The 23536-nt window shown below is 40.5% G+C and overlaps 1 protein-coding gene across 1 annotated transcript in view; it reads right to left on the bottom strand.

Annotated features, from left to right (window-relative positions):
* Positions 1-23536, bottom strand: part of LOC109567039 (phospholipid-transporting ATPase IB-like) — a 92998-nt gene that overhangs the window by 9266 nt on the left and 60196 nt on the right. Inside the window, exons 26-34 of the mRNA XM_070800263.1 lie at positions 22541-22724; positions 17617-17727; positions 15269-15343; positions 12267-12389; positions 10949-11027; positions 6720-6781; positions 5736-5792; positions 2812-2919; positions 2244-2332 (exon numbers count right to left, since the gene is read on the bottom strand). Of these exons, the coding sequence (XP_070656364.1) occupies positions 2244-2332; positions 2812-2919; positions 5736-5792; positions 6720-6781; positions 10949-11027; positions 12267-12389; positions 15269-15343; positions 17617-17727; positions 22541-22724 (888 nt within the window). The remainder of the gene's footprint in view (positions 1-2243; positions 2333-2811; positions 2920-5735; positions 5793-6719; positions 6782-10948; positions 11028-12266; positions 12390-15268; positions 15344-17616; positions 17728-22540; positions 22725-23536) is intronic.

The following is a 23536-nucleotide window of genomic DNA, read 5'->3' as shown; positions in this document are numbered from 1 at the left end:
CTATCAACTGTAGCCTTCCAGGCTCCTCCGTCCATGGGATTTTCCAGGCAAGGATATTGGAATGGGTTGCCATTTCCTTCTCTAGGGGATCTTCCCCACCCAGGGATCAAACCCGCATCTCCTGTGTCTCCTGCATTGCAAACTGATTCTTTACCCATTGAGCCATTGGGGAAGCCCAGAAAAACATCTACTTCTGCTTTATTGACTACACTAAAGCCTTTTACTGTGTGAATCACAGCAAACTGTGGAAAATTCTTCAAGAGATGGGAATACCAGACACCTTACCTGCCTCCTGTGAAACCTATGTGCAGGTCAAAAAGCAACAGTTAGAACTAGACATGGGACAACAAACTGGTTCAAATTGGGAAAGGAGTACATCAAGGCTATATATTGTTACCCTGCTTTCTTAATTTATATGCCGAGTGCATCATAAGAAATGCTGGACTGGATGAAGCAAAGCTGGAATCAAGATTGCCAGAACTACCAACAACCTCAGATATGCAGATGACACCACCTTTATGGTAGAAAGCAAAAAGGAACTAAAGAGCCTCTTTATGAAAGTGAAAGAGGAGGGTGAAAAAACTGGCTTAAATCTCAACATTCAAAAACTAAGATCCTGGCATCTGGTCCCATCACTTCATGGCAAATAGATGGGGAAACAATGGAAACAGTGACAGACTTTATTTTCTTGGGCTCCAAAATCACTGCAGATGGTGACTGCAGCCATGAATTTTAAAGATGCTTGCTCCTTGGAAGAAAAGCTGTGACCAACCTGCTGCTGCTGCTGCTGCTGCTAAGTTGCTTCAGTCATGTCTGACTCTGTGCGACCCCAGAGACGGCAGCCCACCGTCCCTGTGATTCTCCAGGCAAGAACACTGGAGTGGGTTGCCATTTCCTTCTCCAATGCATGAAAGTGAAAAGTGAAAGTGAATTCGCTCAGTTGTGTCTGACTCTTAGCGACCCCATGGACTGCAGCCTACCAGGCTCCTCCGTCCATGGGATTTTCTAGGCAAGAGTACTGGAGTGGGGTGCCATTGCCTTCTCCGATGACCAACCTAGACAACATATTAAAAAGCAGAGACATTACTTTGCAGACAAAGGTCCATTTGGTCAAAGCTATGGTTTTTCCAGTAGTCATATATGGATGTGAGTTGGACCATAAAGAAAGCTGAGTTGCAGAAGAATTGATGCTTTTGATCTGTGGTGTTGGAGAAAACTCTTAGAGAGTCCCTTGGACTGCAAGGAGATCCAACCAGTCCATCCTAAAGGAAATCAGTCCTGAATATATACTGGAAGGACTGATGCTGAAACTGAAGCTCCAATACTTTGACCACCTGATGTGAAGTGCCGACTCATTAGAAAAGACCCTGATGCCGGGAAAGATTGAAGCAGGAGGAGAAGGGAACAACAGAGGATGACATTATTGACCAACACTGACACTATGGACATGAGTTTGAGAAAGCTCTGGGAGATGGTGAAAGACAAAGATGCCTGGCATGCTACACTCCATGGGGTTGTAAAAAGTCAGACATGACTGAGCAACTGAAAAACAACAAATCTAATAATATTGGCTCAGACAATAAACGAATCTGCCTACCATGCTGGAGACCCAGGTTCGATTCCTGGGTCAGGAAGATCCCCTGGAGAAGGGAATGGCTAACCACTCCAGATTCTTGCCTAGAGAATCCCATGGGCAGAGAAGCCTGGTGGGCTACAGCCCATGGCATTGCAACAGAGTTAGACACGACTGAATGTCTAACACTTTTTCAATCTAATATTTAAATATTCTGGGAGAATTGGATTTGAAAGACTCTTATGCCAAATTTTTTGAAAGTAAAGAATGACTTTCTGATTTCAATATTTCCCTTCTAGTTCTTATTTTATCATTAATTCTTAATCTGTGATCATCTGGTATCACATTTTGTTTCCTGTAAAGTAGATAAGAGTTCCACACTAAAGAGTGAAGAAATGGACCTCTTTTCAGAAAAAAAATATGAACTTTATAATATTTCTACCAAATTTGCCTCTCATACACTTGGTTCCATCTTTTTTTCCTAAATTGATTGCTGGTAAATCTCCAGTGGCAAAAAGCAAAGGGCATTTTCTTCCTTTAAAAGCTCCATGACATTTAATATTCACAGGGTGGCATTAAACTAAGTGTTTAATTTGAGAGCCATACAATTGTAAAGGATAATTAACTATGATAATATATTCTCTGGTTACCACTTCATTTTTCAACTTACGATTTCCACGCTACATTTTGAATCAGGCACACAATCGGGACTATGAAAAAACCCAGCCAAAAGTGTGGACACACCAGAGCCATACTGCCCTGCAAATAAGCAGAGATAAGGGACATTTCAATAAGAATCTTTTAGTTTGCCAACAATGAGTGCCAAGAGCAGCTTTCAGTTTCCTCCCCGCCACAAAAAAAACAACCCGGAGATGTCAGGAAAGGCATGGATGTGAATCCATATGACTGCAGTCCTATGAATCTAGAACTACTAAATCAATTAAATAAACAGGTATATAAAACCTAAATATAGTATTAACTAACTTAATTTAATACCTTCATTGAAACGTTCAAAATGCAAAAAGAGAATCTCGAAAGCAGCAAGAGAGAAGTAAATCAGCACATACAAGGATCGTCAGTGAGATCACTAGCAGATTTCTCATCAGTAACACTACAGGCCAGAAGACATTGGGCCCATAAATTCAAAGTGCTAAAAGAAAACTCCTATCAAACAGAAACCCAGTTTCTGGCAAGACTGTCTTTCGAAAGCGAGAAGGAGAGATTTAGAGCACACTCACCTGTCCTGTCATCTCAGGAGCAACAGGAACAGTGGGCCAGAGGGAGGAGTAAACCGCAAAAAACCCCAGCCAAATCATTATGCTGCCCCAAATAGCGAAATGGGTGAACTGCAGACAGAAGAGCAGCATGCAAATACTTCAGCCTCCTCTACTTAAAAGGACATTTTTTAAAACGCTATTAATCAACTATCAAAATCCATTTGTCCAAACCGTAAGGTCTCATAGGAAGAAGTTGATAATTTTTCAATTTGTTGCTATCTTAGACTTCCTAACATCTTCCTCAGAATACTTTGCTATGAACTCAAGTATCAAAAACAACTGTACCTTGTTCACCCAAGCCAAGTGGTGTTGAGAGTCTTCAGTGAAAAGATCAACTCTCAATAGATGTGGTTCACTACAATTGGTGGGTGATTTAATGTGACTTGGGCTTCTGTCTGTTTATTAATACAAAGTTCTTTACAGTAAAAAAAAAAATTCAAATACAAATCATTGAGAGAGAAACATTTGAATGTATCATACTTGCTCCATGTGAATAACTGTGGAACAATGTCAGTAGTTGTGATCCTTAGACTGGCCGGAACTGGTAGGTCTTGTGTACGTATCAATTGTATATGCCATTCTGGCTGAGACCGCAGCTGAAGGACCACTGACCAGGCCTGAGTCTGGGAACTGCTGCCAGATTCTCCAATGATAGATGCTAAAATAGTAGACCCTTCTGTGGATCTGTGATCTGTTGCTTTGAGCAGCTGGTGTTAGCAGGGGAATAGGGAGGAAAACGACAAGGAGACCCATGTTCTAGCCTTGGCCACAGTGGGTACACCTCGTAAACTGAGCAGGCCCAAGATGGATTATCTGTACATAATGAGGCAACTGGCTAGACTAGACCAAATGTTCTCATCCTAAACGTTTTTGTTTAGTTGTCAAGTTGTGTTCGACTCTTTGAGACCCTGTCTACTGTAGCCCACCAGGTTCTTCTGTCCATGGGATTTCCCAGGCAAGAATACTCGAGTGGGCTGCAATTTCCTGCTCCAGGGGATCTTCCCAACTTGGGAATTGAACTTGTGTCTCCTGAATTGGCAGGAGGATTCTTTACCACTGAACCACCTGGGAAGCCCTCTTATCCTAATAGGATTTTGGTTCTTTTCCTCAATATTTTTTGCCCATTACTTAATCATCTCTAGAGAAAAAACCCCAAATGTGCTACTTCTCAGAGTATATATTATTTGTTTAGGAGTCATTTTCAAGGGCACTTTTTCACACTCCTTAAAAATAACCTCTAACCCAAACAATTCTTTCTCCGATTAGAGTAAACAGAACTGGTCTCTTGAGAACTCTATCTCGTGGTAACACAGATGGAGAAGAGGATCAGTTTGAAGCTATGAACTTCAGACTCTTCAGAACTGCAGTGAGTTTTCCTGTAAGAGTTCCCTTAGAGTCGACATCATGCATCATATGCAATGTGAGGTATTTCTGTGTGGCTTCGAGAGTATTTTCAGACGACTCTCTGTTGGGATCATTACATTCTGGGGGCTGCCAGCCCCCACTGCTGCTTAGAGCTGTGTTCTGTGTCTCTGCTCTTGCTTGCTTTCTGCACCTGATCGGTGACTTCCAGCATCACCCTCCTCCCCAGTGAAGACACTGCCTCCTCGGCCCTCCCTATAGGCAGGGCAGCATCAGCACAAAGGTGAGAAACAGGCCCTTCTCTCTCCTGCCTCCATCCCTACTCCTTCTTAGCCCCCAGGGGAGCTGGAAGGCAGGAGCCCAATCCATCTTAGGCCAGAAGAGACACCTCATATAGTTCTAAGTGTGCTTTGGCCTTGAACTATTGCCTTATTCACAAATGAGGTTCAGTATATGCAGATGATGGAAGTATCTATGCTCCATGAATATGGTATAATACAATTCGATTGCCTTATGATTTGTAATAAAATATTTTTGTTCATAACTCCTTGGTTCCAACTTAGTGTTGGGGTCCAGTAGGGATGGTGGCAGTCAGAACTCTGAATTGATTGCGTCAGAAAGGGAATATATCATAGGCTGCATCAACTTAGTTCTTCAAAAGTGACAAACACATAAAAATTCATTTTCTCTCAGAAACTTTTTGAGCACAACTTGAGACACAACTTATTTATAGATGTAAATATGTATGTGCAGGTACACATATAATTTATTTAAACTATTGATGTCATAAAAACTAAAATTCTGCTTAATTTATCAGAAATTACACTTGTAATAGTATCCTGAGGAAATCATTACTCATATCTGTAAGTACATCTGTACTGATAACAGTATTGATTATATATCGTTTACAGTAACTAAAGTTAAAATAATTATTCTAAAAATAATGCAAAATTTTTTAATAAATAAAGTAATGCAAATAATAAGCATCCATGTGCTGAAACATTATTCCATCAATTAATAAGGCATAAAAATTAAAAATTTGGAAAAATATTAAAGATCTGTCATTAAGTGAAAAAAAGCAACTTATAAAATATTAAGTACGTTATAATCTTGTTTTTATAGGGGGGTTGGGGAAGTACATAGAACAAAGACAAAGAGTAGAAGCCAAAATGTCAACATCATTGACACTGAAAGGAATAAGCAATATGTATTTTTCTTTTTGTCTGTATTTGCTAAATTCTCTCTTATCATTCTGTACTTGGATAATAGTGAATTAAGGGTCTCAATTAATGTCATGATAAATTGAATCTGTTTCAAACGTAAAGCAGGAAAATGAATATTCCGCAGCCATTAGATGGCTAGTATGCCTTTCCTCTGGTTTAAATCATCATTCAAACATGTAACACAAGAAGTAAAATGTGGAGACCAGAAAAAAAATGCTTATTACTTTTCTGAAGCTGAAGAAGGACATCAGCGTGCCAACAACCATACTAGATTGAGGAAATATCTTAACAAATACTCACTTTATTCCAAGACATCGTCTCCAAACCAGCTTTCAGACAAACAGTGACAACAACATACTGTGCAATGGGAAGGGAAAGAGATAGAAGAAAAAGTATTAAAACTTTCCATCAGCATCTGCACCTCCACACCTGCTTCCTGACCCTCACCCCGTGGCTCTCCACCACGTCTGCGGAGCTGTGGTGTCAGTAGGCTGCTAAGTGTTTTGCTGCATTTTAGTAATGGAGAAAATGCGACACTTTTCAGTAAGTCTTCCTCATTTAGCAGCTCTGTACCATATGATGAAAATCCACGCTTATGTCTTCAGCTCTTCTATTTATATTCTTTATGAACAGTGTGGAAGATCTGACTCAGATTAGAAGTGGATTGTAATATCTTGCGACTGTGCTGACCCTCAAAGCAAAAACTGCAAAACTATCATTTTGCTGACTAGATCAGAAAGTGTGATATGATCACGCCCACTGGCCTTGAACTATGGCGGGGAAGCAAATATTTCTATCACTAAATTTCTGCCAACTCTACTGGGGATAAATAGGCCAGGCTTTTCAAGATTCACAATACCCTCTGATCCAGAAATTACACTTCTGGAAGATATAGTTACTTCTAAGATATAGTTAACTCATGAGCATAAAGGATCATCTTTGCAGCATTGTTTATACTGGCAAAGGATCCCAAACAACCTTCACATCCACTAAGTGGAGACTAGTTGAATAAATAATGGTGAGTTATCTACACAAGCAGCCCTGAAAGGTAGACTTTCATGGGCTGATTTGAAGCCATCACCAAGGCAAGTTATGTAATGACAAGACACAGAAGAGCACCCCCTGTATGAACAACAACAAATGGATATGAACTTCACATTTCTAGAAATAGAAATAATGCAATCATTGTAACAGTGCCTTCATGAAAAGTCACTACTGTCCTATAATGCTTTAATTGTTTCATTAAACACTAGGAAAAGTGATAATCTGCATGGGTGATCTTACCGTATATATAAAATTCCCAAGAAACAAATAGTCTGTAGTGTAACCACTTTGCAAGACCATATCTGAAAAGTGAAAAAGTCATTTTTTAATCTTTGTAAAGACTGAAACATAGATTTTTAAAATTTATTTTTACTAAAGGTACCCATACTGGACACCAACAATATTTATCAATGAATGGTCACATTTCTCAAGTGTTCTGTCAGTGACAACAATGCTTACTTTGCCTACCACAATTGTGATATTTTTTCATTTTCTTACTTCCTCCAAAGATAGATTTGCTGCTGCTGCTGCTCCTAAGTTGCTTCGGTCGTGTCCAACTCTGCGAGACCCCATAGATGGCAGCCCACCAGGCTCTGCCATCCCTGGGATTCTCCAGGCAAGAACACTGGAGTGGGTTGCCATTTCCTTCTCCAATGCATGAAAGTGAAAAGTGAAAGTGAAGTTGCTCAGTCTTGTCCGACTCTTAGCGACCCCATGGACTGCAGCCTACCAAGCTCCTCTGTCCATGGGATTTTCCAGGCAAGAGTACTGGAGTGGGGTGCCATTGCTATTTAGAAACAAATAAATTGCAAGGAGTACGTGAATGTGATTATTAAGCCTAGTGTCACATGCATCTAAACCATGTAGCAGAATCTATAAATTGAAAGTCCACAGACTTCCCTGGTGGTCCAGTGGCTAAGACTTTGTGCTCCCAATGCACGGGGCCAGGTTCAAGTCCTGGTCAGGGAACTAGATCCCACACGCCACAACTAAGACCCAGTGGAGCCAAATAAATAAATAGATAAGAATAAATATTTTTTAAGAAAAAGGAAGTTTTTTTTAAAACAATCCAATTAGTTATGCCAAAAAGCAAGACAAGGATTCTAAGGATGTTTGTCATCACATTTTTCACACTATTTCTTCTCCAGGATAACTAAAATAATAAACCTAACATAACTTGAAGTTAAAATAGAATTTTCTAAAAAGAATTTCATACTTTTAAAGTTAAAAAGAATTTCATACTTTTTAACTATTCTTAAATCTGTTATAAACTTACAAATTTCATTTTATAGGGTCAATATTATGTCAAGATTAGGATAATTTCTTAAGATCTTCTTTATACTTTTAAAAATTCTCAATAAATATTGGTGGATGTGGTTCTGGTTGATATAGAAATTTTTAAGTGGGTATGAAGTTGTATCTCATCATCACGGTTTAAATTTTTTTGTTTGTTTAAATATTAATGATGTTGAGCATGTATTTATTAGTTATTTGTCTATCTTCTCTGGATAAATGTCTATTAAAATCCTTTGTACACTTAAAAAAATTTTAAGTCCCTGACTCTAACCCCAATTCAGGTAGCACACCCATATATTTGAGGCTCACGTATTTTCCTGATTTATGTTTTCTCCTGATTTAGAACTCACTAAAATGTGCAATGCCTACTCAGTCGCTCAGTCATGTTCAACTCTGCGAGCCTTTGGACTGTAGCCTGGGCTCCCCTGGTGGTGCTGTTGGTAAGACCTTGCCTGCCAGTGCAGGAGATGCAGGAGAGGCCAGTTCCATCCCTGGGTCGGGAAGATCCCTTGGAGAAGGAAATGACAACCCACTCCAGTATTCTTGCCTAGAGAATCCCATGGACAGAGGAGCCTGGCAGGTTGCAGTCAATCAGTGCACAAAAAATCAGACATGCCTGAGGACGCATGCAATGGGTATGAAGTTGTATATCATCATGGTTTCAATTTTTTGTTTGTTTAAATATTAATGATGTTGAGCATGTATTTATTAGTTATTTGTCTATCTTCTCTGGATAAATGTCTATTAAAATCCTTTGTACATTTAAAAAAATTGGGTCATTTGTCTTTTTATGTTGAGTTATAAATCTTCTCTATATACTCTGGAAACAAATCTTCAGTTATCTGTAACTTGTGTATCCTTTGCTCCATTCTGTGGATTGCATTTTCACTTTCAACTAATTTAACACTTTCCAGCTATTATTTCCTTGAATATTTTTTTTCTGCTTCATTGGTTTTCTCCTCTTGTTCTGGTATACCCATCGTGCTTCTGTTGGTGTGCGGAAAGGCATCTCATATTCTCTAATGCTGTGTTCATTTTTCTTCACTCTTTTATCTCTTGTCTTCAAACTGTGCTGTGCTAAGTCCCTTCAGTATTCTTCAACTCTTTTCGACCCTATGGACTGTAGCCCACCAGGCTCCTCTGTCCATGGGATTTCCCAGGTAGAATACTGGAGTGGATGGACATGCCCTCCTCCAGTGGATCATCCCAATCCAGGGATTGAACCCACGTCTCTTACATTTCCTGCATGAACAGGTGGGTTCTTTACCACTAGCACTGCCTGGCCCTTATTGTCTATTGGTCTAACTTCAAGTTTGCTAATCCTTTTTTCTTCCAGTTCAAATCTACTGTTGACCCTCTCTAACACATTTTTCGAGTTTTTGGTACTTTTCAACTTCAGGGTTTTCATTCAGTTCTTTATCTATCTCCTTCCCTGATTCTCTCTGGTAAATCAGTTGGCATATGATTTAGCTTATTGCTCTTAATGAAGAAGGGCTACTGTTTTTGAGAGTATCCTTAGACTTGAACTTTCCCCTACTTTGTTTTGAATAGTCATCTTATTTGGGAAAGAGTTTTGGAGCTCTTTTTTTACTACTGGCAAAATCTTGGACCCAGTATTTCTGTGCTAGTGGTCTAGCACAAAGCCACCAGTCTTCTTGGCTTGACTCTCCCAGAAATTCCCTGCCCTACGAGTGAGTTGTGATGAGAGTGGGCCCCAGGAGCCCAGGGTTCTTGGCCTGTCGTGCACGGGGTAGAAACTCTGTCCTGTGAATATTAGTTATGGTGAGAGTGACCAGGGGCCCAGGGTTCTTGGCCTGTCGTGCATGGGGTGCAATGTTAGTTGCCTGGGGGAAAGGGAGCTCGGTCTCGGCCACACCCATCAGAAATCTGGCCTCTTCAATCAGAGTTGGAGGGATGAGAAATGCTGGTGAGCTGCCCTTCCTGTGAGATGGGAACCCTTGACTGAGAGCTGAGAGGAGCAGTAGTCCCATATTCCTGTCTACATCTGCTTGGAGTGGACCTTTCGTCCGGCCAGGCTACCGTGGGGAAGGGAGGGAGAGGGTCATGGCTCAAGTGATGCAGACTCTTGATGCTCTTACTGAGTTTTAGACTGATCATCTTCCTTGCCTTTTGGATAATTTTCAGAGAATTCACAGAGTTGTGTTTTATAGTTTTGCAGGTTTGGTTTTTGAGGGTGAGGAGCACATCCAAGGAGCTCTTCACACTACCATTCTGAAAGTGGAACCAACTCTTTGTCAGCGTGTTACTTTGCTATATTGTTATCACTTGAAAATTTTGCTCATTTTTTTTTTCGCTCATTTGTTTTATAAGGAATGCCCTTAGCAGTATAATGGACATAAACACACACAACCAAGGCTCAATTAAACAAAATATATTCCTAAGATTAGGATGGAGAAGGAAATGGCAACCCATTCCAGTGTTCTTGCCTGGAGAATCCCATGGACGGAGAAGCCTGGTAGGCTGAAGTCCATGGGGTCGCACAGAGTCGGACACGACTGAAGCAACTTGGCAGGCAGCAAGATTAGGACATGTTGTTAGTAATAGCCAATAAAAATTAAATCTGGTTAAAGGAAAATAATTGTATTTCACACCTTAATTTGTGGCTATGAGCCAATTATACATCAGTAACACACTTCATAAATATAGCTCCTACTTCTGGATCTATTTATACACAAACCAGTTTGGCAAAACAGTTCACACATAGTGTTGTTTGGAAAACTGTATGTCCGGAAAAGGAGACCTAGTCCAATAATAAAATATAAGGTTAAATTACTATACGGCCTGTTGGACTTGTTACAGTTTAAATTGAAGCATAAAGTTTGAGAAATGAAAGCAATAAATATAGTAGACCAAAGTTTCAAACTCACTGACAGAGGGAATCTATGACTCAGTAGAACTGTTGTGCTTTCTATCAGCCCTCCTGGCTCAAACATTTATTAAAAATTAACAATAAAAGCACTAAGTTACAAGTTATACATGTTAGAGGCAAGGAGAATGGGCTCTAAAGGCCATCTGTTAAATGTTCAAACTACAATCTGTTAACCAGATTATACTATTAGTTTAGGTGAATATATATAAACCTATGTTTTTAATCCTACTTCTGCTTTCTCTATCTGTAGACACACACACACAGAAAACAATGAAGTTACTACCATGCTCCAGCATTTTTGCGGGCAACCAGAAGAGAATGAATGAATGGACAATAGCATTTATACATTGAATCCAAAGCACCTAAAAGAAAACAAAGCAAGAAAATCAAGATAGTATCCAGGTCTAACTCTAAAAATATGTGATGTCATAAAGTTTATTTGCTGTGTGAAACACAGTTACAAAGCTAAAATGTCTTCCTGGAGACTAAAAATTTCCATATCTTTAGTCTCCTTTTAAAAGAAATGACTGTGAAATTATAGGATAATATCATTTGAAAAACATATTTAATAAATATAAATATGTAGAATTCAAAGATAATGTATTTATTATAAAAACATATAAAGGCTTTAATTATCTAGCAAAAAAGAACTAATTTAAAGAAATAATTAAAAAATACTTTCAATCTTTAAATTATAGTACTTAAAATATAATTTAATATCATATTTTATATTTTATATATTTTTATATAAATATAAAACATATTTAATAAAATATTTTATATTTATATGTATTTTATATGTATTATTTTATACACCCTGTACTTTTATATCTATGCTCTGCCTGTGGTCAAAATAATGTTTAATATACCATTTACAGGCATACCTCAGAGATATTGCAGATTTGGTTCCAGACCACCACCACAATGCAAATATCATAATAAAGCAAATCACGTGATGCTTTTTAGTTTCCCAGTACACATAAAAGTTATGTTTACACTATATGTAATCTATTAAGTGTGCATTGTCTAAAAATAATGTATACACATCAGTGAAAAGGCTAGCCATCATCTGACAACACAGGTTTGCCACTAAACTTCAATTTGTAAAAAAAAAAAAATAGTATCTGCAAAGCACAATAAAATAAGGTATGCCTGCACAATTTTCTTAAAGGATATCTCAATAATATAATATCTCTGGGATCAATCAAAGAAGGGTGCACAAGGTGAGAATGTGACAGAAAAATAACAAAAACAAGTCTTTGTTCATTCAATTATAAATACACCAGTTGTTTTTTTTTTTTCATGCTTGCCAGGAAGACTTACAGATAAGGGACTAGAGGGAAAAAAAAAAAAGAGTATGGAAAAAACATCTTTGGCCCAAAGCACAAAGCAGCTTTTAGGAAAGAAGGTGGTTCAAACACAAAGTTAATGTCAGACTGGAAAACCTCAGGATTCACGGAACCTTAGGTAGAATGCAAAGAAATATGGCACAGGGCTGCATTCCTTGTTGTTTTTAAATTATTTTTCCTAAAGCATCAGAAAGGAAAGAGACAAAACCTTTTGGAGGGAAGTTGAAAGACCTGCAATAACCTTCTGCTTACCTTTATGTTGAAAATATCACCTGTCTGAGAAATTCTGTAGAGTTGTGGGTACCTGAGCAGGCTCTCCTGACTACAACACCGTTCAAAGATTCCGAGAGTAAAGGGTGGCAGTGACGTGAAAATCTACATAGGAAACAAGAACCTATTAAAAAGAGCTTTCAGTCTGTATCTGAGTGAGTGCTGTGCCAATGTCATCTTCTTGGCTCTGATAATGTACTGCAATTACTAAGGTATCATTGTGCCGGAAGCTGGGTGAGACACCTGGTGGTTGTCGTTTAGTCCCTTCTGTTGTGTCCAGCTCTTTAGAAACCCCATAGACTTCAGCCTTCCAGGCTCCTCTGTCCATGGGATTCTCCAGGCAAGAATACTGAAATGAGTTGCTGTGCCCTCCTCCAGGGTATCTTCCCAAACCAAGGGTAGAACCCAAGTCTCTTACATCTCCTGCATTAGCAGGCAGGTTCTTTACCTCTAGAGCAACCTGGGAAGCCCTTATTATGGGACTGCTGCTGCTGCTAAGTCGCTTCAGTTGTGTCCGACTCTGTGCGACCCCATAGATGGCAGCCTGCCAGGCTCCCCCGTCCCTGGGATTCTCCAGGCAAGAACACTGGAGTAGGTTGCCATTTCCTTCTCCAATGTATGAAAGTGAAAGGTAAACGTGAAGTCGCTCAGTCGTGTCCGACTCTTAGCGACCCCATGGACTGCAGCCTACCAGGCTGTTCCGCCCATGGGATTCTCCAGGCAAGAGTACTGGAGTGGGGTGCCATTGCCTTCTCCGTATTATGGGACTAATTCATCCTTATTGTTAAAAGTGTGACTTACGTAAGGAATTTCCCCAGTATCTTGTGTAATAGGTCTTCCCCAACAGGCTAATGGGAATACAAACTGTTCCTAGCCCTGAGAGAGCTCCAGAAATCTAGCCCGCTGCTTTCCAGTGGCTTCCCTGGTGGCTCAGACAGTAAAGAATGTGCCTGCAATGCAGGAGACCTGCGTTTCCCTGAGTTCTGAGTACACTTTTCTCATGCACATACAGATAAATCCTCAACCAGAGGCTCAAGGGAACAGCTACACATTTCCAGAAACACTGTCTCTGTATTTCTCTGTGTCTGCAACTCTTTCCCTCTCTCCATTTCTCAGTGCAGTTTGCCTGCCTCTGATATTCTGTCTGGCAAATTCTAGCTTTCTTGGCTCACTGAACTCCACCCTCTGTATCTTCAGCTCAGTAAAGACAGCCGGGCTCCCCTGTGGGCCCATCTTCCTTCACTTTGGCCTATAAACAGGCCTGCTCTTGGGGATCACGCAATGAGCCGCCTGGCATCTAGTGCCTGAAAACTATTGTTTCATACATTTTTTCTGCTATTCTAGTTTTTCTGTGGGAGGGTAATTCCTATAGCAGTTAGTCATGCATAAGCAGTAGCAGAAATAATATAAAACCTCTAGAAGTAGCATGACAACTCATATAAATTTAGTTCTCAAATAAGTAGACAGACTCCATCTCCAGCATTGCCAGTAACTATTATTTGGAATGTCCTGGTCTTCATTTTTTTTCACCTGTAAAATATACTTGTAATGGGATGAAAGTTAATAAGTCAATGGATATTTAATAAGCGTGTCATCATATTTTATCCTCATAATTATTTAAATTTTCCACTGGAGTTCCACTTGGCAAGATTCCATTGGTCAGTAGCTGTGGCTTATGTATTCGTAGGGATTGTTCTCATCCAGAGGAGAGACTCTGCCACTCTCTACTCCTGTCTGTAGTGAAACTTAAAAGAAAGTTTATCAATATTTCCCTTTGGGACCAAGAGCCTGGCAGAGACAACTCTACACAGGACCCAAGCTTCCCTGGTGTAGTGCTCTGACCAAATACACCCAGCCACTGGCACTCCCATGACTGTAAATATGCATAGCAGCATTGAGCACCCAATGACTTCTATTCAGTAACTTCAGGCTGTTCTGGAATTTCAGCTCCCAGAGGACAGACCTTTAGGAGTAAGGGCACAGATCATGCAGAGTATAATGTCACCGCAATAACACAGTGCACGAGAGAGGTCATGGGATACTTGCTGGGAGCCTCATTTTTCTGTTACGTTTCCTAACTTCTAACCCTTTGGTGGAATAATAACACAAGAAAAATAAAGCAAAAATTAAAAGGTCATGTGGGTAAAAAGCCACTCAGCTTTACTATTTAACAAACATCTAGTTTTTGAATTCAAAATAATTCAAGTAATGGTATGGGATTATTTATTATTAGAAGATTCCATTAAAATGGAAAATTGTATTTACTATAGGCTTGATATAAAAATTCAGCATTTGGTACAAGCACAGCGTGTTCTATCTCCGTAAATACAAATTTTCTACCAAGAGGCTTAAGAGGACATTGAATTACACTATAAACACACACACATACACACAGACACATAGAGATAAATGTAAATTATATGTATTAAGTGCAATGGGTTTTAGGAAGAGTTCAGCAATTTTTACTTGACTTAAAAATACGAAAATGTTGTACAGCCAGAGTTAGAAAGATTCTGAAATATCAATATTATAAAAAATACATTGCAAATAAATGTGTGTGTATGCTTGCTAAGTCTCTAGTTGTGTCTGACTGTTTGCAACCCATGCACTGTGACCCGCCAGGCTCCTCTATCCATGGAGATTCTCCAGGCAAGAATACTGGAGTGGGTTGCCATGCCCTCCTCCAGAGGATCTTCCCAACCAAGGGATCAAACCCTTGTCTCTTACATCTCCTGCATTGGCAGGCCGATTCCTTACTACTAGCGCCACCTGGGAAATATCATGTAGTTACTATAAAATGATCTGCAATGATTGAAACCATGTGTGGGGAGTTTGTGCTTCTGCAGGATGTGTGGCAGCAACAGAGGCCCTAAAGATGTATGTGAGCCATGGATGCAGATGAAGGACTTAGCTCCGCATCCCAGACACAAACAGTGCAGCCCCGCATGCCATCAGAGAGAGAGAGAGGGAGAGTGCTTACTCACCACATTGTACAAGCTGATGCACCAACGTTCAAATATAATCTGCCCAGAAAATCCATTAACAATGGCGAACCAAAGCTGAAAGAGAAGGAAGCCAAGTGCACCGCTATGTCAGTGCTGACCTACATACACTCATATAGGAAAGTCACTCTGGAAAACAATTTGGTATACACTTACCATACAACTCAGCAAATGTACACTTGGACACTCTCCTTAGATAAGTGAAAACTTGTGTTTACACATAAACCTATGCACATGTTCAGAGCAGTTTATTCATGATGGCTCCAAACTGGAACCAATCTAAATGTCCTTCGACAAGTGAATAGTGAACAAGTGACAGCCACCTGTGCCGTGGAGTACTACACAGAGGTCAAGAGGAAGAACGATTGCTCGTGCAGCAACTTGGATGGATCGGAAACGAGTTATATTGAGGGGAAAAATGCAGTCTCAAAAGTTACATGGTATATGATTGCACTTTTAGAGAATTCTTGAAAGAACTCCGTTACAGGAAAAGAGAATAGATGAGCTACTGCCAGTCAGAGTGGGTGTGAATATACAGGGGTAGCATGAGGCAGATCCTGCGGCGATGAGGCGAGTTTGTATCTTTCATTGGAACAGATCTGTATCTTGATTACTCTGGTAGTTACATGAGTCTACACAGGGATAAAAGGACAGAGAGTGACACGCATGCACACATACACACATGTGCAAAGCTGATGAAAGCTGGATAAGTTCTGAATGAGTCATACCAATATCAGTTTCCTGGTTTCAGATTATCCTGTGGTTTTATATAAGGTGCTATCTTTGGGAGAAACTCAGTGAAGGGTTCACAAGAACTCTGGTAAATATTTTTTATAACTTCTTCTGATCTATAATTATTTCAAAATAAAATGTTTAAAAATGTGTTTCCACAGCCAAATTTCAAGCTTACACAGATATTTTAAAAGTCAGGATGGTAGTTAGAAGATTCACTCCCATATTTTGGCTATTGTAGATAATGTGCCCATCAACAGATGAAGAGATAAAGAAGATGTGGTATGTATATACAATAAGATATTACTCAGCCATAAAAAAGAAAACAATTCTGTCATTTGCAACAACAGGGATGGACCTATAACGTATTATGCTAAGTGAAATGTCAGACAGAAATACAAATACTCTATGTTATCACTTATGCGTGGAATCTAAAAAAGACAACAAACTAGTAAATATAACTAAAGGAAGCAGACTCACAGATACAGAGAACAAACTAGTGGTTACCAGTGGGGAGAGGCAAGTCGGGAGGGGTGAGGAAGGGGCATGGGAATAAGAGACACGAACTACACTGTGTAAAATAAGTGTGTACACTTGAAATGAATATAATACTGTAAATCAACCATTAAAATGAATTTTAATCCATTAAAAACTAATAAGTAATCATTTTAAATTCAATAAGTAGCAAAGATATATTGTTTAGTACAAGGAAATACAGCCATTATTTTATAATAACTTTAAGTGGAATATAATCTGTAAAACTACTGAATCACTATGTTCTACACCTGAAACTGTAATATTGTGAATCAATGATCCTTCAGTAATAAAAGATTCACCCCAAAGTCCCATTACCCTTATACACGACACACTAGAGAAAACACGCTTTCTCAGAGGCAATAAAGGCATGACAAACACTCAGATTCCATGAAAAATGCAGTTATGGAACTCTTCTTTGGTCCACTTTCAGGAAAAAAAAGAGGCCCTGCTGCCCGGTGCTCTGCCAGTGCAGAGGCTGGGAGTCGGGGCAGGCGGAGGGCTGGCTGCAGCGTGGGAGCCACAGCTCCGCAGCCCCCAGCACGGAAGGAGAGCGGGTACAGGTTCTTTCCATGTTATCTTCTTGACATGGAAGCAACACTTATGAGGTTTTCTTGTTCCACTTGCTTTAGCCACCAGGGCTAAGTACAGCCGAGACAAAAGGAAAGAGCTGGTGTTTGAAGAACAAGGCCCATCCTGGCCCCTAGTGGGATGCTAGGAAGACAAACAACAGCCTTGGAACCAGATTTCCAGCGTCAGGAGGAAAACAGTTCAAAAACCCAGAGATTTCTGATGCCTCTGATCACTAGAAGGATCTGGAGCTGGCAGAGACACACTTTGGTTCCAAATAGGACTTGCTTATTTTTTTAAACAACAGATTAAGTCATCGTGATGTTGTGACATATTTTGCTTGCCATTTTTTATTAAATCGATTTTATGTGAGCCACAACTTAAGGCAGCATTATGTAACAGTACTTAGGGAGATAAATAAGGAAAACGCTAAACTATCAAGCTCCACATCAAAGACAAGACCTCACACCTCAAGGAAAGAAAGCATTCCTTACCTCGATGATGTATAACACGACATTCTTATAGAAACAATACAGTATGCATTTGGTCACTCGAAAATAATTCCAAGCTCCATGAACCAACAGAAGCTTCTCCAAGTAGCTAAACTAAAAGACAGAAATAACGATCAATGAAGTTCAAAGGAACCTACCATTTAGTGACAAACCCCACAAAACGTCATTTTCCCAGGGTTCGCACCTCAGCAGTTCCCACTCCCGAGGACAGAGCAGAATGAAACCTACTCCCAGACAACCTGACATGACTGTTCACTATAAAGGAGTTTTTCAGATCTCTGTGAAATTAACTTTTCTTATTATTAAAATAAATAAATAAACATCACTTTTCTACCCAGCAAATCTTGCTTGCATTTTCACTTGTCACATACAAGGCTTAGAATTTGATCTGATCCACGTCTAGGACCTTAATTGTGAGAAGGGACTCAGAATTACTTAATGAAATAAGATCCTGGAAGCAAGAACATCAGTCACTGATTTTTCTGTCTGATCAGGTGCATGTAATAAAGTCTTATAGGAATCAGTTCCCCCCATTTCCTATAGTAAACATATAAAGAGAAAAATTAAAGTTAAAAAGGAGGTAACATGTGATTTCTGCAGCACCCCTCAGCTGCTTTCCCTCATCTGGGTTTTCCTTTTCTCTAACACTCAACATCTTCAAACTAAGTGAGCAGGGCTCACTGTTCACCTTGTTCACTGATGGATCCCAAACACCCAGGAACATGCCTAGGGTGTGAGAGGCATTCAGTAAACATTTTTTTTTAGGATGAATGAATATTCAGGAGCATTATTCTACCAAACAAGGCAATTTAGTAATTTAGTGACTATGAAAATTAAATACTGACTTTAGAGTGACATAAGTTGGTATACATGGGGGAAAAAAACCCAGCTTTTCAAAAAAGATTGCTCAAGAGTTTGGAACAGGATGGTCAGGATGGGGAGGGACATGACGAGTCATAAGATACATAGCTACACTGAAACAAGTGAATTCAAGAGGGATGGCTTTTGTTTTCACCTAGAACTTGATATGAAAAGTCATTATAGACAACATTACTATTTTTGGCTTTGCAATGATTTATTTACAGGGAGAAAAAAAGGACATTCTAAGTCAAAGTTGTATTTCTTGGGATGGTTTTAAAACATTAAGAAGTTTAGAGAGGAAGAAGGGAAAAATTTACCCTTTTCTGAAAATAAAAAGATCTAGGCTGTGAGCAAAGTGTTACACTGGTCCTCTCTGAGGAAGTGAGAGTCATGTGCTGCAAGAGGTGAAAAGGAAAGACAACAGACCCTCGGCAGCAGCCCATCTAAGGGCGGGGGGATGGGACAGACATAGGAGAATGTCCGCTATGGCGCTGAGGACAACATGCGAGGGAGTATGAAATGGCCCACACCATGGCGGACACCCTCTCCCTCTCTCCAGTCAAAGTTACTTTCAAGGAAAAGTGAGACAGAAAACATCTGAAGGGGCTCAAAGTGGTTTCCTTAACCTGAAATAGCCTGTTAATAAAAAGGGGGGCAGAGCATGAGTCAGACCAGTGGCTTGCATCAGTGCCTGGCTTCGTGAGGGGACTTAGGTGGGTGGAAGGGAGAAAAGAAAGCCCTGGGATCCCGCACTTTCTGTCTGATCATGATTGCAGCTGCAATTCGAAACCCCTGCAAGATATGGTATAAAAAGAGAAGTGGCAGAGGAACTAAAGCACCTCTTGATGAAGGTGAAAGAGGAGAATGAAAAAGCCGGCTTGAAACTCAATGTTTTAAAAACTAAGATCATGGCATCCAGTCCCATCACTTCATGGCAAATAGAAAGGGGAAAAGTGGAAACAGTGACAGATTTTGTTTTCTTGGGCTCCAGAATAACTGTGGATGGTGACTGCAGCCACAAAATCAAAAGATGCTTGCTCCTTAGAAGGAAAGCTATGACAAACCTAGACAGTGTATGCAGAGACATTACTTTGCCAATAAAGGCCCATATCGTCAAAGCTATGATTTTTCCAGTAGTTATGTACATATGTGAGAATTGGACCATAAAGAAGGCTGAGCACCCAAGAAATGATGCTTTCGAACTGTGGTGGTGGAGAAGACTCTTGAGAGTCCCTTGGACAGCAAGGAGATCAAACCAGTCAATCCTATAGGATATCAACCCTGAATATTCATTGGAAGGACTGACGCTGAAGCTTCAACACTTTGGCCACCTGATGGGAAGAGCCAACTCATTGGAAAGACCCTGATGCTTGGAAAGACTGAGGGCAAGAGGAGAAGGAGGCAACAGAGGATGAGCTGGTTGAAGGGCATCACTGCCTCAGTGGACATGAATCTGAGCAAACTCTGGGAACAGTGAAGGACATGGAAGCCTGGCGTGCTTCAGTCCAGGGAATCACAAAGGGTCAGACACGACTTAGCAACTGAACAACAAGTTTAAAAGAAAGGGTTTCCCAGGAGACTCAGTGGTAAAGAATCTGCCTGTAATTCAGGAGAAGCCAGAGACACAGATTTGATCCCTGGGTCAGGAAGATTCCTTGGAGGAGGAAATGGCAACCCACTACAGTATTCTTGCCTGGGAAATCCCATGGATAGAGGACCCTGGTGGGTTACAGTTACGGGGTCGCAAAGAGTCAGACACAACTGAGCACACACACAAGGTAAAACATAGTGTTTAGAGATGTACAATTGGATACATTGTAAAGACATAGAGGGACTTTAAGATGCACGTAACTACGTGAAAGGAGCCAGTGTGAAAACACTGCTGTGTGATTCTAACTAGACATTATGGAAAAGGCAAAACTACGGAAGCAGTAAAAAGATCAGTGGTTTCCAAGAGTTACTGCAAAGGGTGAAGATGAATAGGTGAGGGTTTTAGGGAAGTGAGGCCGCTCTGTGTGATACTATAATGTGGATACATGTCATTGTACATTTGTCCAGACCCATAGAATGTACAACACAAGGGAAAATCCTAGTGTAAACTATGGGCCTTGGGTGATAATGACCTGTCCTGTAGGTTCATCAGTTATAACACATGAACTGCTCTGGTAAAGGATGTTGTTAACAGGGAAGGCTGAGGGGGCGGGGGCTGGGGGTGTACAGGAAATACCTGTACTTTCTGTTCCATTTTGCTGTGAACATAAAACTGCTCTAAATAAACAAAGCTGAATTTTTTTAAATGTCTGCCAAAAGGCAGTAGTATCTCCATAAGAAAAAGTGTGTGTGTGGGGGAAAGAATAGGGATATTTTAAGTCTTTATCAAGAGATACCACAAAGCAAAGCACATACAGATTGGAGAGACTGGGGACCTGGTTATATGAGCAGAACTACAGAATCTTAGCAGCAGTTTTGAAAACTTCCAAGCTGGAAAGGGAAGGCCTTTACTGCTGCAAGGGCTTCCCAGGTGGCACCAGTGGTAGAGAACCCTCCTGTCAATGCAGGAGATGTAAGAGATGTGGGTTCGATCCCTGGGATGGGAAGAGCCCCTGGAGAAGGGCAAGGTAAACCATTCTAGTACTCTCGCCTGAAGAACCCCATGGACAAAGGTACCTGGCAGGCTACAGTCTAGAGGGTCCCAAAGAGTCAAACACAACTGAAGCAACTTAGCACGTATGCATGCATTACTGCTGCAAAATGCATCAGCTCAAAACCAAGGAGATAGGGTAGAACCTCTGCATTCCATTACAAGCTAATCACTAAATGGATGTTGCCCATAAGTTTAGTTTAGTTAGTTCAGTTGCTCAGTCGTGTCTGACTCTTTGCGACCCCATGAATCACAGCACACCAGGCCTCCCTGTCCATCACCAACTCCCGGAGTTCACTCAGACTCACGTCCATCGAGTCAGTGATGCCATCAAGCCATCTCATCCTCTGTCGTCCCCTTCTCCTCCTGCCCTTAATCCCTCCCAGCATCAGAGTCTTTTCCAATGAGTCAACTCTTCGAATGAGGTGGCCAAAGTACTGGAGTTTCAGCTTTAGCATCATTCCTTCCAAAGAAATCCCAGGGCTGATCCCCTTCAGAATGGACTGGTTGGATCTCCTTGCAGTCCGAGGGACTCTCAAGAGTCTTCTCCAACACCACAGTTCAAAAGCATCGATTCTTTGACGCTCAGCCTTCTTCACAGTCCAACTCTCACATCCATACATGACCACTGGAAAAACTATAGCCTTGACCAGACGGACATTTGTTGGCAAAGTAATGTCTCTGGTTTTGAATATGCTGTCTAGATTGGTCATAACTTTCCTTCCAAGGAGTAAGCGTCTTTTAATTTCATGGCTGCAGTCACCATCTGCAATGATTTTGGAGCCCCAAAAAATAAAGTCTGACACTGTTTCCACTGTTTCGCCATCTATTTCCCATGAAGTGATGGGACCAGATGCCATGATCTTAGTTTTCTGAATGTTGAGCTTTAAGCCAACTTTTTCACTCTCTTCTTTCACTTTCATCAAGAGGCTTTTTAGTTCCTCTTAGCCCATGAGTTTAAATTACACATAATGGCCCATCTCTAGGATCCCTGCCTCCCAGGGGAAGCTAAAATACCATTTGGTTCAGCTCACAGCCCACCTGTGAATGGCTGCAGGGAGAAAGAAGTTAACACATCCCCCTCCAGAGGCTGACCAGAACCAGGACTTTATCCCCTTCCCTTTTAGTATAAAATAAGCCTGAATTCTGACTCAGGCAAGATGGTTCTCTGGGACACCAGTCCAGCATGTTCTCAGTCTGCTGACTTTCCCAATAAAGCCACTACTTCTTGCCCTAACAACTCCTCTCTCCATTTATCAGCCTGTTGATCAGTGAGCAGTATAGCCTTCAAAGAGGTGCTGATAGCTTCAAACTGAAAGCAGCTTAGAGACTGGGCCAAACTTTGGGGGTGGACCCGAGGTCTTCAACACTCCCCATGCCCAGCTGGCCACCCTCACCACTGACCTGAGCAATGGCATAATCAGAGTTGTTGGTGGCCAGCATGCCTTCATTCCCGCTGATGCCAACACCCACATGGGCCGTCTGGATCATCCCCACATCGTTGGCACCATCCCCAATGGCCAGGGTGATGGCCTTCACCTGCTTCTTCACCACATCCACTATCTCAGCCTTCTGGAGGGGAGATAACCTGAAAAAAAAAGAAAGAAAGAAACAACCATGTTTTCTTGTTTTATTTTGGTTCATTTTATTCATCCTGTTCTAAAAGGCTTTACAAAGGAGTCAGCAATAATCCACATACAGTCACATTTAAATGGCAGTTACTGGTAAATTTTCCAATTCATTCATTAATTTCTTTACAGATATAAGGAAGTCCCTACTCATCACTCATTTATTCACTCAGTCAGCAAGTTAGACACACACTTCTATCAAAAACAATAAGGGCACACAGGGTTTCATATTCCAGTAAGCAAATGACCTCACTTATCATTCTCTTCCTTCAAAACAACTCCTAATAACTAATTTAAATTTAACCTTTTCAAACTTCAGGTGAGATTATTATAAACTGAGTAGATAGGAGGTTTCTTTGATTAGAACATGCTCCAAAATTTAAGGCAGAAACACAGTTGGAAAAAAAAAAACAACTTCGCTTCATAATGAAGAGAATACATTCAGTTAACATCACTACATTATGGGTATAATATAAACATTTTCTGAAGTACAGGAGGTCAGAAACCATTTGTAAGTCTAGTTCTCATCAAGAGACACTGATTCTTTTACTGGAATACTTGCACTGATAATAGCTTCACCATTTAGTCTGATGATCACTTTCATGTTTAGACTATGATGTTTATAGAGGGAACAAACTAATAAATTTAATTAATCTCAAGTCTGATTCTTCATGTGAGTGCATGCTAAGTCACTTCAGTTGTGTCCAACTCTTTGTAACCCTGTGGAGTGTAGCCCACCAGGCTTTTCTGTCCTTGTATTCTCTAGGAAAGA

Source organism: Bos indicus, chromosome 12 (genome assembly GCF_029378745.1).
Source record: "Bos indicus isolate NIAB-ARS_2022 breed Sahiwal x Tharparkar chromosome 12, NIAB-ARS_B.indTharparkar_mat_pri_1.0, whole genome shotgun sequence".
Taxonomy (NCBI): Eukaryota; Metazoa; Chordata; class Mammalia; order Artiodactyla; family Bovidae; genus Bos; species Bos indicus.
Note: the sequence above shows the minus strand (reverse complement) of the source record. Positions and strands in the feature narration are given on the sequence as shown.